Here is a 20,541-nt window from a genome sequence, read left to right on the forward strand (position 1 = left end):
AAGAAGCTAGTGTCTGGTCCGATGAGCTGCTTTTCATCTTCTACATAAATTTTCTCGAAACCATCTCAGGATACGCCAGTCCATGATGCACTGCTGTACTGGTTACTATATTTTAGTATGTCAGTATATAAGAAGTGCATTTGAATGGAAAAACTGCAGAATTCCAAATGTGAAGGCCGCACGAGAAGAGCTCTAGTGTTTCTACAGCAGGTTCTCCAGCACCTTCTCTCTCTCTCTTCATGAGAAGCTCATAAGGCTTCTCATAGGGAGTCTAGAGACACATTAGTCAAATTCATACACCAGCAAACCGCTGAACTCATCAGCAAGCCTAATCAGATCCGTGAATCACTGACTGAATATAATTACCTCCTGAGCATGCAGATGAAGATCTCAATTTAAAAAATGGTTCTTCCTTACCATAAATAACAGCATGGAGATTTACTGACGAGAGAATGAACAGCAGGAATAGAAGACTGGGGTCGAGTAACGCCGGCTCACCTGGGCGGTAAAGGGCTACACAGAGCAGCGCAGCAGTTGGTGAGGATGTTTCCATAGCTGAAGGGGTTGTAGTTGTCTCTTCCTCGTTTGGATGACCACGAACCTTTAATCTGAAACACACACATGCTTGAAGATGAGAGATGGTTTACTGGAATCAGAGTGTACAGGAAAAAAGGAAATCGTTAGACTGTTAATGTTCTGCTTAGCCAGCAGGAAAGTAAATTATATTCAAGTCTTTTTGGTTCTTTTCTTTGATTCTTGTCTCATAATTCTTAGCATCATTCATATGATCATAGTACAATGTCAAGTATTTAAATAAACAGATTTTCCAGAATTACACACAGATTCATTCATATTCTACTTATTCAAATCTGTATGGATTTTTCGGCATGGTACGGATTTCATTTATTTATTTATTTACTTACTTACTTGTTTATTTATTTATTTTTGTGATTGAACTGGTAGTCAGTCAAAAGATATTAAGTCTTTTAAGTAAAATTAAAATGTAAGGAGTGAAAACTGTTAGTGAAGCAAAAAAAAAGGACAAGGTTTTAAAACAGGGTTACGTACATTAAGATAAGATAAGATAAGATAAGATAAGATAACTTTATTTGTAAAATTAAAGTAGAAACATAGTACAAATGTATACAGAAAATAAATAATAATAAATAATATAAATAACATAAAATATTATAATAAATGTGTGTGTGTGTATATATATATATATATATATATATATATATATATATATATATATATATATATATATATATATATATATATATATATATATATACACACAGTATGTGTGTGTGTATGTATATAACAGAATGTAACATAACAGTTCAAGTACTGGATTTAGTTATGTAATAAAAATAAGGATTCTTTTAGTCATGGGGCTTTAAATCTCACATGTAATAACAGTCCTACATGGACATGTGTTTCTTGTTTCCTGTTTTATATCTAACACACACACACACGCTTCCTCTGGGCCAAATGAAGCCTGCTTCCCAATCTATCATACCTCTCGAGCAGTTCCTTTGATCAGTTCTTTTCATTTAATATGACCAGATACTCAAGCAGGGCCTCTGCAACTGCCTGAAGTATCTGCTGTATTTTGTGACACACACAGGAGATGAAATTGTAGCATTGTCCATGATTGCATTTCTTAATGTTATAGTAATATGAAGTTCATTTTCATTCATTTCTTTGTGTGTGTGTGTGTGTGTGTGTGTGTGTGTGTGTGTGTGTGTGTGCTTCTAATGAATCTTGGTAATCATGATTAATACATTCAAGTTTGTACACTTTATGGAGTTTAGAGATTAAAAGGTTTTAGTTAAAATTTGTTTCATTTCAGCTCCATCCCCTTCATCTCTATCCACCCATCCATCCACCTGGCCCTGTGCCAGTATCTCTCTAAAGTCATTCACCCATCCCTGCCTTCTTCAGCCCTCTGAATCTATCCATCTGTCCACGTTCACCTTTAACTCTCGGGAAACATCCACCTGACCTCCCCCTCTTTAACTCTCAAGACCCCTGCCTTCTCTACTCTCCAAATATATTCACTTTCTGAAGCTTTACATGTGACTAAACCCACTTAGTGAGCTAGTTATTTGAAGTGGTAAATTTATAAATGTACAGATTTGTATTCATAATAGCAACATGAATAATGTACAGAAATTAATGAGAAAATGTGCAAATATCACTTGCAGTTTGATGAATCTGATGGACCACAGATAGTCCTGTAGTGTTGTCGGTAACTAGGTTTCAGGTTAACTATACAGTATGTTAAAGAACAGAGTCAGAAGTTTAGCCTATGATTCAGAGCAGTAAAGATAAAAGGAGTGTGAGATGTGGCGAGTAAGCGAGTGATGACTGTGATACTCACGTCCTCATTAGTGGTCAGGTTGGAGCTAATCAGGTAGGTGTGGAAACCCGACAAACCCACGATGGACCAGATGGAGAAAAAGCACACGACCACCTCCAGAACAGTGTGCCAGTAAAGGAAAGGAGAACACAGCAAGGTATCCATGGCAACACAGCCTTCTCTCTCTCTCTCTCTCATTCAAACACACACACACACGACATACATTCTCTCTTCTGATACAGAATTAGTATTGATCACTCATACCGCAAACAGCTGGATTAAGTCCAATAGCTGGATCACAGCACAGCTAATGATCATTGTACATCACAAACACTGATACAGGATGCATCTTATCAGACGAGGATGCTAAAAAAAAAAAAAAAGATTGATTTTATTCCAGCTTAAAGTCAAGTGCTTGTATTTAAAGGCGGTGGTCTAGATGCTATTATAAAACCCTGTCTCTGACATTTACCTGTTAAAAAAAAATCTAGCAAACTTAAAAGGTGTGACCTTCATGCAGTTAATTTAAATAATCATAACGGGCCGCTTAGGAAAATAACCTACAAAAACTGACTCAATGAGAAACTTATATTATTCTAAAAGTTAACAATGCAACTATTAAAAATGTCTGTTTGCCTGTGGATGACTAAACATTGGACTGTTCCCTGCCTCAGATTCCTGCCCTCTCTGTATTGCCCTGTTTGCCTGTGGATGACTAAACATTGGACTGTTCCCTGCCTCAGATTCCTGCCCTCTCTGTATTGCCCTGTTTGCCTGTGGATGACTAAACATTGGACTGTTCCCTGCCTCAGATTCCTCCCATCTCTGTATTGCCCTGTTTGCCTGTGGATGACTGTATATTGGACTGTTCCCTGCCTTGATTCCTGCCCTCTCTGTATTGCCCTGTTTGCCTGTGGATGACTAAACATTGGACTGTTCCCTGCCTCAGATTCCTGCCCTCTCTGTATTGCCCTGTTTGCCTGTGGATGACTAAACATTGGACTGTTCCCTGCCTCAGATTCCTGCCCTCTCTGTATTGCCCTGTTTGCCTGTGGATGACTAAACATTGGACTGTTCCCTGCCTCAGATTCCTGCCCTCTCTGTATTGCCCTGTTTGCCTGTGGATGACTAAACATTGGACTGTTCCCTGCCTCAGATTCCTCCCCTCTCTGTATTGCCCTGTTTGCCTGTGGATGACTGTATATTGGACTGTTCCCTGCCTTGATTCCTGCCCTCTCTGTATTGCCCTGTTTGCCTGTGGATGACTAAACATTGGACTCTTCCCTGCCTCAGATTCCTCCCCTCTCTGTATTGCCCTGTTTGCCTGTGGATGACTAAACATTGGACTGTTCCCTGCCTCAGATTCCTGCCCTCTCTGTATTGCCCTGTTTGCCTGTGGATGACTGTATATTGGACTGTTCCCTGCCTCAGATTCCTGCCCTCTCTGTATTGCCCTGTTTGCCTGTGGATGACTAAACATTGGACTGTTCCCTGCCTCAGATTCCTGCCCTCTCTGTATTGCCCTGTTTGCCTGTGGATGACTAAACATTGGACTGTTCCCTGCCTCAGATTCCTCCCCTCTCTGTATTGCCCTGTTTGCCTGTGGATGACTGTATATTGGACTGTTCCCTGCCTTGATTCCTGCCCTCTCTGTATTGCCCTGTTTGCCTGTGGATGACTAAACATTGGACTGTTCCCTGTCTCAGATTCCTCCCCTCTCTGTATTGCCCTGTTTGCCTGTGGATGACTAAACATTGGACTGTTCCCTGCCTCAGATTCCTGCCCTCTCTGTATTGCCCTGTTTGCCTGCGGATGCCTAAACATTGGACTGTTCCCTGCCTCAGATTCCTCCCCTCTCTGTATTGCCCTGTTTGCCTGTGGATAACTGTATATTGGACTATTTCCTGCCTCAGATTCCTGCCCTCTCTGTATTGCCCTGTTTGCCTGCAGATGACTAAACATTGGACTGTTCCCTGACTCAGATTCCTCCCCTCTCTGTATTGCCCTGTTTGCCTGTGGATGACTAAACATTGGACTGTTCCCTGCCTCAGATTCCTGCCCTCTCTGTATTGCCCTGTTTGCCTGTGGATGACTGTATATTGGACTGTTCCCTGCCTTGATTCCTGCCCTCTCTGTATTGCCCTGTCTGCCTGTGGATGACTAAACATTGGACTGTTCCCTGCCTCAGATTCCTGCCCTCTCTGTATTGCCCTGTTTGCCTGTGGATGACTAAACATTGGACTGCTCCCTGCCTCAGATTCCTGCCCTCTCTGTATTGCCCTGTTTGCCTGTGGATGACTAAACATTGGACTGTTCCCTGCCTCAGATTCCTGCCCTCTCTGTATTGCCCTGTTTGCCTGTGGATGACTAAACATTGGACTGTTCCCTGCCTCAGATTCATCCCCTCTCTGTATTGCCCTGTTTGCCTGTGGATGACTAAACATTGGACTGTTCCCTGCCTCAGATTCCTGCCCTCTCTGTATTGCCCTGTTTGCCTGTGGATAACTGTATATTGGACTGTTCCCTGCCTCAGATTCCTGCCCTCTCTGTATTGCCCTGTTTGCCTGCGGATGCCTAAACATTGGACTGTTCCCTGCCTCAGATTCCTGCCCTCTCTGTATTGCCCTGTTTGCCTGTGGATAACTGTATATTGGACTATTTCCTGCCTCGATTCCTGCCCTCTCTGTATTGCCCTGTTTGCCTGTGGATGACTAAACATTGGACTGTTCCCTGCCTCAGATTCCTGCCCTCTCTGTATTGCCCTGTTTGCTTGTGGATGACTAAACATTGGACTGTTCCCTGCCTCAGATTCCTGCCCTCTCTGTATTGCCCTGTTTGCCTGTGGATGACTAAATATTGGACTGTTCCCTGCCTCAGATTCCTGCCCTCTCTGTATTGCCCTGTTTGCCTGTGGATGACTAAACATTGGACTGTTCCCTGCCTCAGATTCCTGCCCTCTCTGTATTGCCCTGTTTGCCTGTGGATAACTGTATATTGGACTGTTCCCTGCCTCAGATTCCTGCCCTCTCTGTATTGCCCTGTTTGCCTGCGGATGCCTAAACATTGGACTGTTCCCTGCCTCAGATTCCTGCCCTCTCTGTATTGCCCTGTTTGCCTGTGGATAACTGTATATTGGACTATTTCCTGCCTCGATTCCTGCCCTCTCTGTATTGCCCTGTTTGCCTGTGGATGACTAAACATTGGACTGTTCCCTGCCTCAGATTCCTGCCCTCTCTGTATTGCCCTGTTTGCTTGTGGATGACTAAACATTGGACTGTTCCCTGCCTCAGATTCCTGCCCTCTCTGTATTGCCCTGTTTGCCTGTGGATGACTAAATATTGGACTGTTCCCTGCCTCAGATTCCTGCCCTCTCTGTATTGCCCTGTTTGCCTGTGGATGACTAAACATTGGACTTTTCCCTGACTCAGATTTCTCCGCTGGATTTCTGCCTGCTCCTAATTTCTCTCTTACCTGTGTTTACAAACTTTACAAATGTTGACCTTGCCCATTGCCAGCCATATTGTTTCTCTGCCTTTTCTTTGTCTTCCCTGTTTTTGTTTTTTTTGCTTCTTACCTACTAAATACTATTTTAACCCCTAAATGGCCATGTTGACTATTTCTGCTTAGTTTTTAACCCAGTTTAGCTTTTTAGTTCATGAAGAGTTCATCTGCCCCACTTTTACCTTTAAGCTTAGAAAGAGCTTTTTAGGAGGATTTTTAAGAGATCCTGACTACAGCTGGGATTTTCACCTTCTGAAGAAATTTACTTCACTGCTAAGACACTTAATCCACTTACTCAGCTAGTTATCAGAGATTTCTAGAGCTGCTCTTCCACTGGACTTGAGCAGTGGGATCAGGGGTCTCATGGGTAATTTATATATATTAGTGTAAATCACTATATTTATTACTGAGTTCTTAAAGGCATTCAGATGGACTGTTTAACTGGCCATTTAAATCAGATGGGTTTAATCCTCAAACTTCAATAACTCAAACCCAAGTAGCCTATCAAGAACGTTAACATGCACAGCTTGGGATTAGAAAACATTATGATGGTAAATAAATTGCTTAGCTTAGAAATCTATGACCTTAACTTGTAAATCTAACCATCATCATCACTGTGGTAAGTGTCTTTTAAATGTAGTAGTTAAGAGCAGTTTGTTGCCATCAATAGCCACGTTGGTTCTGTATAGTTGCTTCAGCCCCTCCCTTTCTGTCCTGTGGTGCATGATGGGACAGTTTAGTGCAGAAAAGTGTCCGAGCCTCTACATTTAACTTGTTCGGCAAATATAGTCAGCATATGTAATATCGTTCAAGTACATGATTTGAGGGTGTGTGTGTATGTGAGTGTGTGTGTTGTTAGGTGCCTGACAAGCTGATAATTCACTAAAAGCAGCAGGTGGACTTCATCTAATGAACCCAGCCATAGGGAGCCTCATCAATATCAAAAGGAAGTAATCATCCGTTTCTCCTTTTCTTTCTCACCGAACTCCGCTTCAGTCTCTACATGGCTTTATCTTTTCATAAAGAGCAAAAGTGGGTGTTCTCTCAAACCTCTTCTCCGACATTGCTCTGTCATTGGGGTTTGGAGGTGTGAAAGCCAGAAATAGACTGTTAGCATGCATCCTCCCACTCTCCCTTCAGCCCACACACACACACACACAGTTTTTTTTTCAGAAGGATATCTAGCTGGGCTGTCTTTGAGGGCGCTGAGAAACCCGGTCCGGTTGGATCCTGCAGAAATTACACAAGTTTTAGAATAAACAGAAACCATTCATAGTTTTTATAGCTATCATGATTCAGATTTTCTATTATTCACCCATGTTAAAAAAAAAAACTACAACAGCAAAATGCAAAGTTTCACTCAATGCTGGAAGGATTGTAGATACGGTATAGAAAGGATTACTTCAAGCAGTTGCTTTAACCTGGAGCACATTGTGGTGTTTCCCACCTCTGACCTTTAAGAAACTTTCAGAAAAGGTAAACAGACCACTAATAAGTGTACTTAGAATTAATACAATACAAAAAATCAACAACACTGTAATGCGGTAATCAAATGATTAGATCATTATATAAAAAACTACTTTGAAATAAATTTTTATTTTTTGTATTTATGTCCAAAATATCGAGGATTCAAGATTTCTAATGCACTGCAGCTCTTTCACTAGTCTCAGCTTGTGCCCCTAATTTTGTTATTGTTGCTGCTGGTCTTTCTCCCTGTCCAGGGTGGCCACAGCAGATCGCATGGTCCACATCCAAGGTGCCCTTCCTGACGAAACCCTCCCATTTTTTCCGGGCCATTGAGGGTTAACTCTTGAGTGGCTCGGTTGGCTCCCAGCCTGGTAATCGATCCTGGGCCACGGCAATGGGAGCAGGGGATCCTGCCACCCGACCACCAGGAGGCGGACAGTAAATAATGTAAATGTAAATAATTTCCTTTCTATCAGTTTGTAGTCAAGTGGATTTGTGCAACCAAGAGCTCCTGATGAACTAATAGTTCAGCGTCATTTCTGAGTTCATTACAGACATAGCACTAATTCCTTCCTACCAATGTCTACATATGTTCACGGATGAAAGACACCATGATAGTCTCCACAGCAGACCCGTGGGTGTCCAGTGCTGTCCACACGAAGCCATCCCCAGCATCAGTGTGCACCAGCAAGCTACAAGCTTTCAACCAGAAGTAGTATTCTATTCTCTAATTTCTTATTTTCTCACTTCTGTATTCTTCCAACAATATAATGTCACATTTTCTTGAATAATAACATTCAAATGCAATAACCATAACATTTTGATTTTTAAAGAACAGAAAAAATAAGCACTGGTCTTGGTGGCGATTTGCATTTTATACAGTACAAATATTGTACAGGTCAGATTTAGGATCTATCACAGCGTCAGCGTTTCAGCATAGCCGCAGTAACGAGTATAAATTTTCCTCTCTCTCATAAACTGATCCCTTGCATTCCGTGAAAAATCACTGCACTTTAAAAGCTGGGAGAAAAAAAAAGTTGGACTCCTGTCTTATATTTCATCTCTACAGCCATGAGATTTTCTGAGTGCTAATGATTTGTTACGCAATCAAAACCACATGGAAGCAAAGTCACAGCCAATCATGACTTATGCTTTGACTGGTAAAGCCATGGATTTCTGGAGAAAGCATTCAGGGCTTTACGTCTGAAGAGACCGAGGTGGTAAACAGCAGCTGGTTCTGTTCTGTGACCTATAAAGTGCTTGCTGGGACAGGAAACTGGCTCATCAGCAGTGTTCAGACTCTGCAGGTCTCCTGAACTGCGTATAGAGCTGATTGATGTGGGGAACTGGAACTAATCCATTTCATACAGTCATACACTAAATCACACTGGAGGTGGCACCAGCTCCAATATGACTATTTTCTATAAGAAGATAGACTGGAGATGTGAGTTGTATGATAATACGCTGTGTGATGCCTTCTGCCTGTCTGTCAGATACTGTGTCTAAAAGGCACTTCATAGTCACTTAATATCTTTACAAATTAAATACGCATGATACACTAAGGAAAGATGGCTTTAGTAAAGTGGGACCAGTGGCTTGGTGGTTAGCACATTTGCATCACACCCCAGGATTGAAGGTTTGATTCCTGCCTCTGCCATGTGCCTGTATGGAGTTTGCATGTCCTCCCTGTGACTCGAGGGTATCCCCATTTCCTCCCCCAGTCCAAACACATGCTTTGTAAGCTGATCAGCATCTCTAAATTCTATGGAGTGTGTATGTTTGTGTGTGTGTGTGTTTGTGCCCTGCAACAGGGTCCAGGTTCCCTGTGACCAAATAGGATAAATGGTGAAGAGAATGGAGGTGTCTGGTAAGGTGTCATATGGATTCTAGCTAGCTAATATTATATTAGCCTGAGCTTAATTAAACTAAGGCTTAGACTAGCATGTTAGCATACACATGTTCTATGTAGTGAATGAACTACAACAGCAAAAGACCACAACAGTTTTAATTTTTGTCAGTTAAGATTAAGAATCTGAGGATGTCAAGGGCACAAATGGCTGAGTCATGAAATATGAAACCGGCTAAAATTAAAGTCTTTTAGTGTTTAATTCAAGCACGTCGTACAAAGTAAATGAACTACACATGCAATGATCCCCCATTCATCAGACTGAATATGAGTATATATATCAATATTGCCACTCAAATGAGAAATCTACTTAGTATTAATTAATCAAGGGTCTCAATAAAACATGATATTTAGCTATGTTTACTGTCTGCTGCCATCACTGAACTCCTCGTGCAGTTCATCTTTAAATTTCCAGCTATAAAAATAAATAGCTCACTGATTCCCAGCACTCGCAGTACTGAAGTGCTCTCATGCATCTCGCTCACGAATACCTTTGTGTATGTGTGTGGGTGTGTGTGTGTGTGTGTGTGCAGTTCACAGTGTTGTAAGATGTTTTCCCAGATTTCCTCAATTGTAGGAATATGCTGTAGTTCCTCCGGCATCCGTACGATCGCAGTCTGTGATAATTATTAATCACGAAGTCGTTCATTCTTTAGTGTCACATCGTACAAAGATGTATGGGATGTTGGTATCGGAGCATTTTGTAGGAATAAGATTAAATGAGCATAGTACAGGAGACTACATAAGAGAAGTCTACACAATTGCATTATATAGTTCTTTAATTATTACTATAAGTATTATAATTATTTTTTATCCCTTTAGTCTAGGTATTTTTTCCTCTATTTTCTGTGTGCATGTATACACTAGGTTTAGTAGTGCTCCTGTAACCACAACAGATATACGCATAAACCATATACATCATGGTTCATTTCAGATCCAATCTTTAATCCAAACTCACGTTGTGCTTCAATTCCACACGGACTACAGTCAGTGCACTACGCTGTAAACACTCAGCAGTGGGAGATCAGAATTAAAGTAATGAAGTAATGATGCTAAAAGTGTGCAGGCTGAAGTGTAGATCCCTGTGAACCCCTGACAGCCGGAGTGTCGAGTGGGAGCCGGCGTGGGAAGGAAGCGTTACTCACTCAGAATGACGTGGGTGATGACGAAGGCGAAGATAAAGATGGTGAGGAAGGAGAGCGAGAGGATGAACAGGTAGAAAAAGCGATAGTTTCGCTTTCCCACACAGTTGCCTACCCAGGGGCAGTGGTGGTCAAAACGATCTGTGGGAAAAGGACAAAACGTAGACTTTTATTTTCATTTTTATATAGCCAGTACATACAAAGGCATTGTTATATTGTTTATTGTTTGTTTCTATAGTAACAACTTACACAGATATTGTAATCTACCTCTAATGCCCAAAATAATACATGTTAAAAAAAAAACAAAAAAAACCCACAAAAAACAGTATGTGTTTGATGTGCTGATGTTTTCTTTAAGATTTTCTATAAAACATCTTTAAGGAGATGGGTTTCTTTAAGATTTATGAAAGGAGTCTCCAGTGTCAAGTGTGTGTTTTCTGACAATGGAGAGCCTTCAGGATAGAAAATGAAATAAATCCAACTTCCATTACATACTATGAGGTTGTTGTTCCAGTGGAGGAATCACTAACAATTTTAAGTAGAACTTAATTTTTCTTGAAAGACTTTGACAAAGTGAAGAACTCTTAACTGTGCTAAGTGCTCTAAGAGCTCTCCTTTTTCTTATTTTAATAAACATTGTACAATAAACTTGCCCACACAGTTGTCACACAAGCTGCAGTGTGAGGCTCTTGGTGGTCTGAAGATTTTACAGGTGAAGCAGTATTTCAGTTTGACCGTCTGCCCGTTGATTAGCACCTCTCTGGTCCTGGGAGGAGGCCGTGAGCTCACACCACTCACACCGTTAGCTGCATCTGTAAACCACAAAGCAAAACATGCAGAATGGTATTCATTCTTCCTGAAGAACAACAACAGACCAGAGTTCAGTGTTTTCCTGTGTTCTCAGTCCAGGCAAGAGGAGGTTGAAAAGACAAGAACGATTCTGAAGAAGATGCTTCACGATGAATTTTTTGAGGTCATGTTTCAGCCAAACAGTGAAGACATATTACTGTTACAATTGACCCCTTTGGGAAATCTCCTCTCTGGTCTTTTCCTGTCAGTATTTTGTCTACATATGGCCTGCTGTCTGATCGTAACTTATTTTCTTAACTCTTAGCTACTGTTGCGTCAGTTAGCTTTGCGCTCGGGTCTTCATCGGCGATCATTTGAAGACTTCAGCAGAAAGGAATACGTGTTAAGTCTGTAATGAACTCAGGTATTACCTTGACCTATTAGTTCATCAGGAGCTCTTGGTTGCTTCATTCCACTTGACTACAAACTGTTGTAGAAAAAACATTATTTACATTTCACTAAAATGAGGATGAGGTTCACTTCTGAGTCTGGTTCCTCCTTCTGAGTTTTTCCTCGCCACAAACACCTCCAGCTTGCTCATTAGGGATAGGGATAGATAGATAGAAAGTATTTTTTAAATTGAAAATTGAAATTGAATTATTTTTATTTATTTTAAACTTTAATTGTATGTATTAATTTATGTTTATTCTTATTTTTTAATATTCTTGTTATTATATATATATTTTTTTCTCTTATGTTTCTATACTTCTGAAAAACTGCTTTGAGGCAATGTGAACTGTTAAAAGTGCTGTACAAATTAATTGAATTGAATTGAACTGTTTCCCTCAGGGGGGCACGGTGGCTAAGTGGTTAGCACGTTCGCCTCACACCTCCAGGGTCGGGGTTCGATTCCCGCCTCCACCTTGTGTGTGTGGAGTTTGCATGTTCTCCCCGTGCCTCGGGGGTTTCCTCCGGGTACTCCGGTTTCCTCCCCCGGTCCAAAGACATGCATGGTAGGTTGATTGGCATCTCTGGAAAAAAATTGTCCCTAGTGTGTGATTGCGTGAGTGAATGAGAGTGTGTGTGTGTGCCCTGCGATGGGTTGGCACTCCGTCCAGGGTGTATCCTGCCTTGATGCCCAATGACGCCTGAGATAGGCACAGGCTCCCCGTGACCCGAGGTAGTTCGGATAAGCGGTAGAAGATGAATGAATGAATGAATGAATGAATGAATGTTTCCCTCAGTTATGAATAAACCCTTGTGTAACTGTGTCTGCCTGCTTTTCCATCCCTGCTACAGGCTTTTTATTATTGGATATTATGATTCTTGGTTTACACAAAACTGCCTCCTGTCTCACACCAATCCAGTACAGTTACATATTTTTATTATCCCCTTTATATCACTTCATGATGTTAAAGCTTCCTGCGTAAACCACGGCCACAATTTCACCTGAAATCTTACACTGTTCATATCAACTCAATGATGAGTTAGCAGAGCAGTCATATAAAGATGGAGGTGTTGTTACATAAAACCAAATTTTTAACATTATGTTTAACTGCTTCTGGTGTTTTTTTTTATTTTATTAAATTAAATAATTAAATATCTTCTAAAGGGAATTAAAGAAGCCGTCTTTTCCTGATGACTCTCCCATGGCAAAAACACTGACTTCACTCTCCACCGATCTAAAGCGCTGACAACGGAGACTCCTTCCAAAAAATCACCATGACGTTTTTCTTTGTTCAACTATATATAGTCATTTATTATTAGTCTTATTCACAGCGTCTGCCATACAAGTCTGTCCCTGTGAATGAACTGTTACTATAGAAACAACATATCCGAATGAGCATGTCGCATAATAAGGGACTAACAATAACTACAAAGCTGCTGTTAAAAGAAATGACTGTGGTATAAAGAACGTCATGAAGTGGCGAATGAAATATTAAACATTACTGGAACACAGCATAAGCGTGATCTGGCATGCTGTGGTTATCCAGCACTGATGTTGACTCCCACACAGCTACATGGAGGCTCATTTTACTTCTACATGCTTTTCTGCGATACACAGCACTTTCAGCTGACGGTTAGATCAGCAGGAAACAGAGGCCTGGGGCGAAATCACTGTTTTAGCAGCCTTCAGAATATTCATCCGAGCAGCAGGAATTATTTTTACATTTGAGCGTCCAAACCGGCAGAGAGACCCAGACAAAACATGGCTGATTTACTCTCTCTAGTGATCAGAGCTGTAGGGGTCGCATTACAACATCGCAGATTATGTAGACCTGCTGGCTTCATGCAGCAGCAACTGTAGACGGAAGGAAGGCTTTTCTCAGTGTGGGTTCTTGTTTTACCAACACCCCCTTACTCCCCCTTTCCCCCAAACACCACCACCACCAACTGCACCCTTACGTTTCCATATTAGAGCTCTTAAGGTGACAGAGTGTGCACTAGCCATCAGTCCTGTGGTGCATACTCCCCAGAAGTAAATGTTCATCACTTTATAATGGATGTACTCATTAGAATACATAATAAGATCATAGATATTCATTCATTCATTCATTCATTCATTCATTTTCTACCGCTTATCCGAACTACCTCGGGTCACGGGGAGCCTGTGCCTATTTCAGGCGTCATCGGGCATCAAGACAGGATATCATAGATATTGTACATTATTATTTTTTTAGGCCTCCGCACTAGATTGCTCCATTCCTCCATCCATCCGCTAACCTTTTAGATTAAATGGTTAGATTTTGCGCAAGCTAATCAAATTGCTATTTCGCCAAAAAACATTATTTGAATAATTAGAACTTCACTTTAAATCATCTTTTTCCCCACAGTGTATTAGCTAATGCATCTACAGAGGAAACTAGCTCTTACAGAGGAAACAGTTAGCTAATGTTTTTTAGTTCAATACTAAGACAGCTTGAAAGAACATCCTAATGTCAGTTCTCATAACAGCTAAAGCAATAAAGCAAAAATGTTATAGATATCTTAAATGCCATATGACTATACTTGAAATAAGATCCAGAAAAAATGTTGTACACTTTGGCATTTTGGTTATATTTTAGGGAATGTCTTTTTTTGGGCAATATGTCTATAGCAATATCTCTACTCGTTTTCACACTATCAGCTTTCTATGATTTGTGCTTCTCACTTGCTGTGTAATGATGCTGTGAATGAACATACAACAGACTCTCTAGCTAGCTAGTCTACTTCTATAACTAACATTAGTTAGCTGGAAGCCACTACTGAACATTTATAATAATAGCTAGCTTGCTAAAATAGGAAATATTAATCAGTTCACATCATCAAGCTTCCATAACAATTACTGATTACTGTAGCCTGTTTAACTAGCAAGTTAGTATAGCTAACTTACAGCAAGGCTAGCTCTTTATAAAGTATAAAGTTAAACTTTTTATATAGATAAACATCTCTTGCAGTTAAACTAGCAAAGAACACAGCAAAATTTTTGGAATAGTATAAGAAAAGTTGTACACAGAAATGTGTACCGATTACTGATTAGCTTGTCAGTTTGAGATAGTGTTAGCTAACATGTTTAAGCTTCAAGAACTGACTACATTCTTTAACAAACAATGAACAGAAATCGAGTCCTTCATTTGCCGACCTGAAGTTTTCCATTTTAAATCATATAACTGTAAACCTGCTCGGTTTAAGTCAGAGTCTAGACATCAATGAGCCCCAGGAAAAGATGTGAGATGAAGGTCAAAAACGGTACGTTCTCTCACAAGATTTTTCATCTTATGCAATGTCATCGGCATGAAATTTATAAAAAAAACAAAAAACACAGTGGAAGCAGAACTCGAGCAGAATTGAGAGATGAGTGTGCTGGCAGAGAGACAGGAAAGTGTTTTAAATATCTCTCATGGTGCTCCTGATCTTCTACTGCACACATCTTTAACTGTTATCTAATCAGACTCTTAATCATCCAGATCATTCAGGGTTCAGCTGTAGTGAGTCAAAGATTAGACAACCAGCAGTGATATTTCCCTTGCATCGATTTTTCCCCTTCGCTAAAATTGCTTTACGCCGGTTGACAGAACGTGTATTTTTTTTACTGACTCAAAGATTGATTGATTGATATTAGATATCAGAACGATCAGACAGCCACGTGCTTATTCATTAAAAATCAGAGATAATAACTACATCACCATCAGTGATCAAGCATTGTTAGGTAATTAGTGGCACTAAATTCACTGCTATATTTAATCTTATAAAATGTCATTTTTCTCATTAGGAAACAAATGCAGCATATGTGTACAGATGTTGTATAATATACGAAGAAATGTAGGACTGTATTAACATTACAAGCTTCTTCGAATTCTTCATTATTTTTGCTTAGATTGGATCTCGACACATTAGCAAGCGAATGCACTCGTCCACCGACACTCCTCACATATACACAACGAGCTCTGGGATTCAAACACTGTTTCAAGCACTACACATTAATGATAGGTTCCTTCCTTCCTCCCAAAATTTTCAGTACACCTTTCCACTGAACATTGTCACTGTTGTCACTGATGTTTAGCTGCACTGCTGACACGTAAGGAGGATGACGACAGTGATAACCGCACTGAGGAGAACCCTCGTGAATTCAGATCATTTTCATTGGTGTTGCTTACCCACATATCAGATATGGGATCCAATCTAGGACCATAAATGGAAGATGTTCAGGTTAGATTTGATAACATTTCATATTTTAGTCCATGCAGTAATGAAAAAAATCAGATCTGTGTCACATGCAAAGTTGTATCTGAGTGTTTAATTTTTTGGAGCACTGATCAGAAGGTTGTGAGTTTGAATCTGAGGACCACCAAGCTGCCTCTGCTGGAACTTTGAACAAGGCACTTAACCCTCAATTACTCAGTTGTATAACAAGACAAATGGAAGTCGCTCTGGATAAGGCTGTCTGCCAAATTACTTCAATATACTTTAAGGAAGAAAATCTGATTTGTTTAAACACAGCCTCTGAGGACACAGACTGCAGTCAGAATATATTAAAAAAAAAATCTTTGTGTCTCGATCAGATTGTTTGCACTCATGTTGCTGTACATTCAGCATGTCGCTCTAATGATAAACTGTAGCTGGTTTCATGATTAGTGCAACTTTTTATTGTTTAACTTTTGTTTAAACATCTGTTATTGTTTTTGTAATTTACCCCCAACTCTGAACTAACTGAATAACCCAGAGTTAGAGACACGTGGCACTTAGATGCTAACAGATATGCTAGCACTTAGATTAATCATGCTAACTGAGTGAGGTAAGCCCAGTAGCAGTGGAAGTCTGTGCAACTTTATAAATGCTAAACTTTATTTAACTGAACCAAATGAACTTTCATATAATGCTGGTTGTAATGCTTGCATTATTTTCTGTACATTATGTGCAAATAAAGTAAAAATGCCTAGTAGATTAATGTACCTTAAGCAAACGGTTTAAGTCAATGTTTCTTGCAGCTTGGAAAACGCAGTATCAGAATAAAGTACCACAACCACAACATACACACTAACATATGAGTTCATTTAGATCTTTATTTAGTACTGTGATCACATGATTCTCACCCTTACCCAAGACAGAAATGAATTCGGATTAAAAAAAGAGCAGATGAAAGGAAACATAGCAACGTTGTCCTACCTATCTGCCTTTCTACGTCGGCCGCCTCGTCTGGAGTGGCTCGGGGCAGAACGCCAGGGTCGCTGAAGCTCGCACGGAGTAGCATGACCATAACGAAGAGGAAGAGCACACCACCGATGGCTGGAATGGCCGGGCTCAAGTTAGAGGCCAGGAACGGACAGCTGGACGAGGCAAACGAGAGACAGTTTAGTCAGGCGTCAGGATATAAAGAATTAATCATCTGGGTGGTGTTAAATGTCAGAAATTTCACAGAAATTTGCAAACTATTATCTTTATGTGTTAATAAAGTTGTGCTTTTTAACTATTTATAGCTACATGTACAAATTCATTCAGTCGTTCCTCCCCAGTGCTATCAGACTTTCTATCTCATCTGCTCAAGTCAGATCTGTGATCACCAAACTGGACTGAGCTACCTTTACTGGACATGCCTTAAGAACTCTTATTTATTATGTCGGTAGTTTATTATAACTTATAGCTGTTTTTCTTGCACATTGTCTATCAGTCTATCTGGCATATCTGTCTATTTTTGCACATATAACTATCTCAGTATTTTTGTACCATTTTACTGTATTACTATCTAATTATCCATTTTGTTTTTGATAAATAAACTATATTTGCTAAAATACTAAATAAACCTCTCTTTGCCTATATCAATGCTTAAACAATTATCAGCCTTAGATTAATTGGAGTGTCCACCATACAAGCCATTGTTACCATAGAAACAAGAACAGGCTTGATTGGGTCTGAACAATCATAATCAAGAATGGAACAATGGTGGGGTATAAAGATTTAACCTTCCTATTTGTATTGCAGTTAAAATTACTGTTAAAAAAAATACCGAAAACAGATTTTCACTAATGACCAGAAAATGACTCTGTGTAAGTTTGGATAAAAATGAACCTTTTTATGACAAAATCCTCTCTAAACCATAGCCTCATTCCATACAGACATAAACTAAGAGAAACACTGTGTTAATAACCGTCGTCTCACGTCTGTATTTATTGTAATGTTAGACGCTTTTCTCCCTACAGGTGGTGGATAATGAAGTAATGGAAACACAACAGGCAATAAAAAGTAATAACGGCAGTCGCTTGCATTGAGAAACATTCTTCTGCACGTCAACACTTTAAACGTTTTTTTCTTTTCTGAAAAATTGCCCCATTCTTCATGAGCAGCAGCTCCTCTGTAACAGCTGGTATCAAGCAGTAGGGGTCGGATTTCTTCCAGCACTTTCCGGGAAAGAAAAATCACCCTTTTGAATTGAAAAAATTGAAAAATACTGAAAAATTCGACCTCCTTTAAGTGCCTTGAGTTCAAAATTAGACATTTTGGTTTCTATAGATAACGGATTATAATAAAATTAAGCAAATCCCAGGTCTGCTAACAGATATGACACAATGAAAAGACTATAAAGACTATTTTAATGAACAATATAAGGATCTTTAGAAGCCATGTAAAAAAAAGTGGATTCTTCTACGAAGGTAGAGATCATGACAGGGTAGTAATTAAAGTGTCCATGATTAGCACATTGTCAGCCGCTCTGATGAAGCACTTTTCTGTCAATGTACATGTCAGACTCGGTTACTCCTCTAAACAGCTTTAGCATCTTACCTGCATGAATTTCAGAGGAGATTTACACCATCTATGAGTAAGACACCCACAAAAGTGATGGTTTTCTCTAACAGAATAAGGATCTTTAGTTGCATGTTCTGCTAGAAATCTGATGCCTCCACTAGTTTCTCTAATAGTTCATTAATAATTGTGAATGCAGAGATACTGAATCGTTTAATCTTGTCAGAGGAGTTGATTCATTTCTCTCGAACATCAGATCTGACAGTAGGGGCTTGTGCTTGATGACCATCCACATGACCATCTACACACTATAAGTAATGTAAGTGCTAACACAAACCTGTCTTTCAGATGTACCACAATGTTTGAACGTGGGTGAAATGTGGACTTATTTGGCAAAGAATTACCTTCCATGAATTATTTTCTTATACAGAACTATTCCATACATAACTAATGACAAAATCCTTCCATCCATCTTCCTTTCAACAGTATACAAAACTATTACTTTCCAAACCAAGTTTGCTGATTAACACTGATTTCTTTTTCTTTTTTAACGGAGCTGTATCTGCTGCAGTGAGTGTGTAAGGATGTCTGTGCCACAGCTGGTAGGATGTCCTGCTGAAAGCTTTATATGTGAACAGATTATATATTCTGTTCTGACTCACAGTCACACAGACCTTCCTTCTGGCTATTTCCTTCTCCACTGTTTTCTTCTCTCATCACTTCTGCACATGGGAAATTACACAAAAAATAGTACAAGGACAATTTCTATTATCGAAAATTGTCCTTGAGTGCTATTCTGTTAATTCCTATGATGATTAAAAATGATTGAGATCAGATGTATGTGGAACCATAATAAGGTTTTACAATTCACCGTTATAAAGAAAAAAAACTCGATTTAGAAATCTGAATCGGATTTCCCAGCTGGATTTAAACACACATGACATCATCATCATTATCATTTATTCATTAATCTTCAGTAACCGCTTTAACCTACTCAGAGTCATAATTGATACAGAGCCTATACCAGGAATGCTGGACATAAGACAAACGGTACGCTCTGTGTGTGTGTGTGTGTAGGACAGCAGTCCATCAGAGGGCACCAAGAACAAACTTTACACACTCATACACTCAAAAAAAAAACTAATTTTTTCATTTGTGATTAAAAATCTTAAGCAGAAATATATCCTTTTCACCATGGTACACTCTTAGAAACAACGTTAAATCTAGAACTCTTATGGGACCTTTTCTTTATCATCTGAGGTTCTTATGTAGCTTATATGATACTATTAGAAACATAAGAACCCTGAAAGAAGTTTATTTATTTATTTATATCTAACAGTGTAGCTTAATCGTAATATTACGTAAGAATTGCAGATCAAAATGTGGTCAATGCCAATAATGTAATTAATGCTAATCTTCTTAAGATGCTTGTCAGATTTGATAGCTCATCAAGCAAACATCCATTTGCTTCAGGCTACCATGTTTTCCCAAGTAAAATAGCCGGAATATATTTATTTTCTATATAAACTCGGAAATATCAGACTGTTAAATATGATTTAATAAAGCATCCACAGAACTCATTTTATTTGTAGAGCCAGACGTGATCTTAAATAATAAATAATAAATATATTTATATATATAAATATATATATAATAAATATCTGTAGACACCACTGTGGGAATGTAGAGGGCAACAAACTCGGTTTTAAAATATCTAAGCTATTCCAACATCTCGTCAAGGAAGAGGTCAAAGTAAGGGCGGTGATAAAAAGGACCTTATGCATGCAGTAAAAACAAACATTATCTGCTGCAAGGCAAGAAATGGCTGTTAAACATCAATTTAGTCGACCTAACTCACTCCAGACAATGCTAATAATTGGGGTGAGCTTTAATGGGAAAACCTTTGGGCATAACCTTGTTGGTGATCAGTTAGTCAGTGGCAAGTTTTTAAAAGGCTGCCTTCAAACATGTTCATGTTACAGATCATGTCTTTGAATGTAAGGCTGTTATCTGTATAGTACTGAAAAATACCAGAACCCGTATTCATAAGGAGATAAGAATGATCACAGAGAGCTCCTAATTTAGCTTAAACATTTCTAACAAGGAGTTTTATCTTCAGAGTGATTCAGGACTGAACTCAGAGCAACTCTGTA

The 20,541-nt window shown here is 39.5% G+C and overlaps 1 protein-coding gene across 1 annotated transcript in view; it reads right to left on the bottom strand.

The window, feature by feature from the left end:
* Positions 1-20,541, bottom strand: part of zdhhc14 (zinc finger DHHC-type palmitoyltransferase 14) — a 28,547-nt gene that overhangs the window by 3,993 nt on the left and 4,013 nt on the right. Inside the window, exons 2-7 of the mRNA XM_060866259.1 lie at positions 16,817-16,977; positions 11,035-11,193; positions 10,385-10,522; positions 7,048-7,096; positions 2,387-2,489; positions 499-608 (exon numbers count right to left, since the gene is read on the bottom strand). Of these exons, the coding sequence (XP_060722242.1) occupies positions 499-608; positions 2,387-2,489; positions 7,048-7,096; positions 10,385-10,522; positions 11,035-11,193; positions 16,817-16,977 (720 nt within the window). The remainder of the gene's footprint in view (positions 1-498; positions 609-2,386; positions 2,490-7,047; positions 7,097-10,384; positions 10,523-11,034; positions 11,194-16,816; positions 16,978-20,541) is intronic.

This window comes from Tachysurus vachellii, chromosome 3 (genome assembly GCF_030014155.1).
Source record: "Tachysurus vachellii isolate PV-2020 chromosome 3, HZAU_Pvac_v1, whole genome shotgun sequence".
In the NCBI taxonomy this organism is placed as follows: domain Eukaryota; kingdom Metazoa; phylum Chordata; class Actinopteri; order Siluriformes; family Bagridae; genus Tachysurus; species Tachysurus vachellii.